At 45.4% G+C, this 6680-nt stretch overlaps 1 protein-coding gene across 1 annotated transcript; it reads right to left on the minus strand.

The window, feature by feature from the left end:
- Positions 1–1800: 1800 nt before the first annotated feature.
- LOC146868625 (endogenous retrovirus group PABLB member 1 Env polyprotein-like) lies at positions 1801–3348 on the minus strand. The gene has a single exon (XM_085615888.1). The coding sequence runs from the start codon at positions 3346–3348 to the stop codon at positions 1801–1803; it is 1548 nt and encodes a 515-aa protein (XP_085472014.1).
- Positions 3349–6680: the final 3332 nt, after the last annotated feature.

A 6680-nucleotide genomic window follows, 5' to 3' on the forward strand; every position in this document is an offset into this window, starting at 1 on the left:
ATAAGTGTTTCTGTATTCAACACCTAGATTATGTAATAGTATAGCTTGTTTCCTGACAGCAGAAATTTTTTCTCCCCAATGGCTACTAAATAAGAGTCGAATAAGTTCCTCCACCTCTTCCAAGGAAGGAGAGGTTCACCTTTCTCTGATAAAAATGCTGTGGGTTGAGACATGCTGGTGGAAGTGGCCATACTTTGTTATATTTGTATAGTACTAAAAATATATATATATATATATATTTTTTAATCTAGTTTAAGATATAGAAAACCAATTATGGGTTAAATGTCTCACCTTAATAGTCCTAGACCTTCCCAATTATCAAGGTGCCAGTATTGTTGCGAGAACGTGTATCTCGTTGTCTAACAACACAAGAATCGCGTGTTGAATGCAAAGACGCTTTGCTTGAAGAGATGGTAACCATGGAGCTAGCAGCGCGCGTTGGTGCTCGTGGGGGATTTCAAAAGTAAATAGGTAATAAACGGGTGCTCACTTTGTCGTGTATCAAAGTCCTTGATGAAATGGCAATCGGTATCAAAACTTCGTTGTAGTCTTTGTTGTAGTTGGTTGGTTGTAGATTTGTCGACTTGCTGCCAAAAAGAATGTCATTAAAGCCATAAATCCAGAGAATTATCCATTGAAGCTAAAATTATTTGGGTTCACAGGGGAATCGGTGGTTGTAGCTTGTCCCCTATCAAGCTACTCGTCGCCAGTTATAAATCCAGTAAAGTTGTAGTAATCCAAAAGCAGGTTTTATTGTATTCAACCACCAACAGGTCTCACCAACAGGTCTGCTCTTCAGTGCCTCCTTGGTCAGAATGTCAGTCTCATCATAGAACCATGAGATCCACATTCTGTTACCAGGACTGAAGGACTGGGCTATTCTAAGGCCCAGCGGTGCCAGGGGACAACACCTGAAACCTTCGTGGGTTACCTGTTCCGGCGTACAAAACACAGAGACACGGGACACTTCCTGCGGCGTCAAAGATCAGCATTTATTACTGCAGGGATACAGAAGTCACAAGAAGTACACAGCGTGTAGGTTCTGGGAGACTGCTTCAAATTGCCAAAGTGGATCGCTCCTTTTATACACATTTTCGTCATTGCACAACATGGCGGACAAAAGGTTACAACTCAGTTCCCACAGTACAGTTCAAAAGGGTCGCATTCATGTTTCCAGAAGCCCGGAACATAATTACAGCAGCATTGCCGGTTCCCAACTGTAAAAGCACATTATCCCCACATTAAGCACATTCCATTCTGACTGTAAACGAATTAGGAGAAGAGACAGAAACAGATGCAGGGGAAAAACAAGGACGTACAACAGATTGAAAAAGAGTGTAGAGAGCAATATCGGAAACTTGATTGCAGGATCAAAGGACTCGTGCCTAATGCATGCATGACTGAAACAATAGACTAGCACGGCAAGATGAGCCTCGAGCGGAGCCATCCGCCCTTGCCGTGTCGTCCCCCTCACCATAAAGACACCTTCAAAGGAACACATGTCCTCCGCGAAGGCTTGGGAATCCTAGGGTCACGAAGCGGACAGTGTCCGTTCGCGGACTACTTGAGGGCAAGAGACAAAATGGATGCTGCATCTAAAATGGAACCCGAAGGTTCAGATGGACACACCCGCGAATGAGACGAACCATACATAGTAGCGTAGCGAAAACGCGTACACCCACTAAACTCGTCATTTGCGGTTCGTAGATACCAAACTCGTCCATATTCGAGCAACTCAAAATTGTCGTTACGAGCCTCACGGAACCTCAGACGCTCCTTTTGCCCTCATGTAGGCAAGCACTAGTCGAGATCAGAGTCGATTTCTATATTCATCAAATCGTTCAGTTGTTGCTGGAACAGCATTCTATCCATCAACGTCTCTTTGGTAACAGATGGCCGTCTTATACACGTTGTAGCACAAAGGCCACATAAGGCAGGACCACACTGCACACAAAGACAACACGTGAACAGAAATGTTACAACGACCCCTATGATCATCAGAATCTTCCAACCCCAAGTTGATATCAGGCCCCAAAACCATCCTAGAAGTGTCCAATTACCCTCGTCCACGTGTATGGACTCGGAAATCTTATGCAACTTCGAGATGGCTTGGTAAACAGTTGGAGCGTTGTCAGGGATGAAAATGCAACAGCTCGAATGGATCACCTTGCACACACCACCTCTATCTGCAAGAACAACATCTAGAACCATACGGTTCTGCAACGTCATAAGTCTATCCGCCTGGAGTTCCGCTGTTAAATTACCAAGGGCACTTGCAGTTATGTTAGCAGTCAATTCCACCACACGAGTCAACTGTCTCAGGTTCCTACTATTAACCATAGGTCCCCAAAACGGCAAGAAACCCTTAAAGAAATCTCCTGCTTCTTGACCGGCAGTGTCTTCTTCGCTAATAACGCCTCTCACAACTCTAGTCTTGTGATAATCTGAGGCAACCGTAAAAGTCGGTGGCAAAAGATTCGCAATATAACAGGTACCCGAGGAGTCACGGGGCAACCATGTATATGCACGTTCATAACATACAAAATAGGTACCCTTGGCAGTCAGGAAAACAGGGGAAGAGAGCATCGGTAGAACATACGTATCAGTGCAAGCACTCTTCCCAAGCTGGGCTCTCGGATTTCGACCAAGACCTTTCAAGCAGAAGTTACCGAGGTGGGGCACGATCCATATTGGAGACGAGCTCCTGAGTTGTCTATCACCCACTGACACACTATACTCGGCATCACTCAGATCTTTATATGATTGCACCTCTTCATCTGGAATGAGTGAGGCATCAAAAATATCCCTATCTAAGTCAGCGATAGCTATCGCCAAAGGCTTGCGATACGGACCAGAACCAGAGTTTGCGGAACGTGGCTCCCGACTGGGGTAGGAATCTAGTGCACTACGGAACATAGTTTGGAATGCTCGAACTGACCCCTGGGGGCTGTAAGGAAGAACCAAATATGGGATACCCCTATCCATGGTATGTGGCATTAACCCACACACCCAACAGTTGGTAGTATTCATCACCAACTGATGCTGATGTAGGAGTTGAACGAAGGAGTTATTCATGAATTCCGCACGTCTAACCTGTTCATGTTGGGGCAGAGGATGCAAGGAATGTGGGGAAACAGTGGTAACAGAACTTAGTTTAGGAGAAAAGGTAGGTGAAATGGCAGGCAATAACGACTGTATTCCAAAATACACTCCCCCCACCAATAGCATAGAAACCGTCAGAAACAACAGGAATACCTGAAACAAAAAGCATTTTGTTCGTGCAATCCTATGCAATTTTGATATTTGCGCCAACATCCTTTCTACTTCCAACAGCTCAGAGAACGCCATCCTCTAAAAACCGTCCGTGACGTCCTTGACGCACTTCGTTCTGAGTAGCGATTACCAATTCCCAGGGGTTCCCAGGAATCGATAAAAAGTAACCGACCTAGTGTCAGGAACCTGCTAAACAGAAGGAAGTACCCGCACGGCCCTACGGTCAACCCGGATGATAGGTTTTCTTAAACAAACATCCAATTTAATACAAAAAGTCTCTTAGCTGTCAAAAGTACACATGAAAAGGAACTTGAAAATCAGTAAAGAATGCAATTGTTCTTAATGTTCGTGGCAACAGTAAAGGACAACATAAGTTCATAAAAATTCATTAGTCTTTGTCATGTGAACGAAGAAAATATCGACTTCTTCCAGGTCGAGTCTGCTCTTCAAATAATTGTTCAGATTGTGAAACAGTGTTCAGTCGATCAGATGACAATTCAGGCCTTGAGTTCTCCAAAACTGATGACTCAACAGATGTGTCTGACTGCAATGAATTGTTTCCTACAGGTTGCGCATCACTAAACGGCACGAAACATAGAGGGGTCTCGGTTTCCGTCGCCGCAATACCAGTTCTCACCCAATTATCTGCTGGTAAAGGGATCGGAACCTTTTTGGTATGGGTGGCATGCACCCAGTTATTTCTGCCTTCCAACCGAACTGCAGTTCTTGTAGCCAGCAATACTTGGAAGGGACCCACAAATCTCGGCTCCAAGTTGCGTTTTCTGCCGAAATTTTGGGTGACAACCCAGTCACCTGGTTGGAGCCGATGTCCAGGACCCTTTGTCTGTGCCGGTAGAGCTTCAAAAACCTGTTGATGAATTAACCTCAGTTTAGCAGTCAGATCATGAAGATAATCGATTAACATTGGATACTCAAGACTAATAAAGGCCTTAGGCCTCGGGACTCCCCAAATGTTCGCAGGGCGGCCAAACACAATCTCATATGGGCTAAGCCCTACTCGAGAGTGCACAGTCGCCCTGGTCGATAAGAGAGCCAGAGGCAAGGCATCAGGCCATGACAAACCAGTCGTAGCTTGTATCTTCGCAAGTTTCAGTTTCAGAGTACCATTGTACCCTTCAACCAAACCCGCTGCCTGGGGATGATTGGCGCTATGGAATTTTTGCCGAATACCAAGGCCCTTACACACACTCTGCATCACGCTACCCACAAACTCACTTCCGTTATCTGACCACACAATCCGTGGCATTCCATACCGAGGAAAGTATTCCTTCAGTAGGACTTTCGCTGTGGACAGGGCAGTATTATCCTTAAGAGGATAGGCCTCGATCCATCTGGAGAACGCACAAACCACAACTAAATAATACTTCAGGTTATTGCATCTCTCCATATGGATGAAGTCCAGTTGGATAACCTCGAAGGGACATGTAGGAGGAGCAAAATGGCCAGGTGGAGAGGGGGGGGCCCTTACCAGGATTATGCATCAAACACACCATACAATTCTTAACCACTCTCTCAGCACATTTAGCAATGCCATCATTTTTCCATACAGGAGACAATAACTTACATATACCTTTTGCGCTAATATGTGACAAGCCGTGAGCCATAGTCACAACGGCTAGCACATACGCATCCGGTAACATCCACCTCTGACCTTCCGACAAGTCAACCCAACACCCATGCGTGTCTAACTTTCCCGTGCTTTCTTTCCACTTGGTCTTCTCAGTTTCAGTGGCCTCATTCTGAATTGTTTTCACACTCTCAACAGTGTCTTCACACATTCCAGTCTCCGTCGGCCACCTCACTGAACTCATAACATACATTCGAGTCGCAAGATTCTTAGCCGTTCCCTTAGCAATCTCATCCGCAAATGCATTACCACGACCAACATCATCCGTAAGCTTTTGATGCGCATTACATTTAATGATTGCCACCTGTTTAGGCAATGTAAGTGCATCCAAAAGGTCGTTCACGAGCTGTCCGTGTTGGATCTTCGTACCATGCGATGTCATAAATCCTCTTTCTCTCCACAATCGACCAAAGCTATGTGCAACGCCAAACGCGTATTGACTATCAGTAAACACGTTCACTCGCTTTCCCTTAGACAAAACACACGCTCTTGTCAACGCAATCAACTCTGCCGCTTGCGCTGACTCAATCTCGCAGTTTCCACAACCGTACTCAATGTCACTACAGCATATGCAGTCGTCACATCACCATTCCACAACTTAAAACATGAACCATCAACATACAAAGTGCCATCGGGGTCTATCAATGGAGTGTTTTTCAGGTCCACACGACCCTTCGTTTCTTCCTCAGTTCGTAAATAGCCATCATGTGGTGGTACATCATTTGATTCCACATTAGTCGGCAACAATGTCGCTGGATTCAGCACATTACAACGCTTGATCTGTATATGACTTGCCAAAAGTGTTAACTCATAACCGGACAACCTTGCACTTGTCAGAGTTGAGTTTTTGTACGATTCAGGAGAGTTTCAACTGCGTGCGGAACCATCACTGTGAGCATATTATCCATGACCAAACCTGCGGATTGTCGAATAGACACCGCAGCTGCCGCTGTCGCTCTCAAGCAACTCGGCAATGCTCTAGCTACCGGGTCTAAGGTCGAGGAAAAATATGCACATGGACGCTGCTTACCACCAAATTGTTGCGTCAAAACACTCAACGCACAACCTTCTCTCTCGTGAACGTATAGTGTAAATGATTTACTGTAATCAGGAGTTCCTAACACAGGAGCCGAACACAACGCATCACGCAGTTCAGAAAAACTTCTCTGACATTCTTCCGTCCACGGCAAAGGAGTGGAAACATCCTTGCACGTGAGAGCTATCAATGGCTTCGCTAACAGTGAAAAGTCCGGGATCCACTGTCTGCAATATGACGTGATACCTAGAAAGGCACGCACATCTCTCTGAGTTGTTGGCACAGTCATTCGAGCGATCGCTGCAATTCTTTTTGGGGTCAACCTTCTTCCCTCCTTTGACAATAAGTGACCTAGATAGGTTACTTCTTGACAACAATATTGTAGTTTAGAAGGTGACACTTTGTGATGTAAGTCACAGAGATGCTGTAACAGTGATACTGTAGCAGTTTTGCAAATCTGTTCAGTGTCAGCAGCGACCAACAGATCATCAACGTACTGAATCAAGGCCGCACCAGCCGGTAACACAAACGCATCAAGTTGACTCTTGAGAGCTTGGCTGTAGATCGATGGACTCTCACAGTAGCCCTGAGGTGTGCGTTTAAACCTGAAGCTATGACCACCTAAGGAGAAACCAAATAGGTCTCTGCTTTCCTCAGCAATCGGAATGCTAAAGAAAGCATTCTTCAAATCGATGACCGAGAACCATGATGCAGAAGCTGGAA

The sequence above is a fragment of the Triturus cristatus genome, chromosome 1_2 (genome assembly GCF_964204655.1).
Source record: "Triturus cristatus chromosome 1_2, aTriCri1.1, whole genome shotgun sequence".
Lineage (NCBI taxonomy): Eukaryota > Metazoa > Chordata > Amphibia > Caudata > Salamandridae > Triturus > Triturus cristatus.

What these genes read in the sequence shown, in the direction of transcription:
- LOC146868625 (XM_085615888.1), bottom strand. Translation starts at nt 3,348, where the DNA reads ATGGCGTTCTCTGAGCTGTTGGAAGTAGAAAGGATGTTGGCGCAAATA.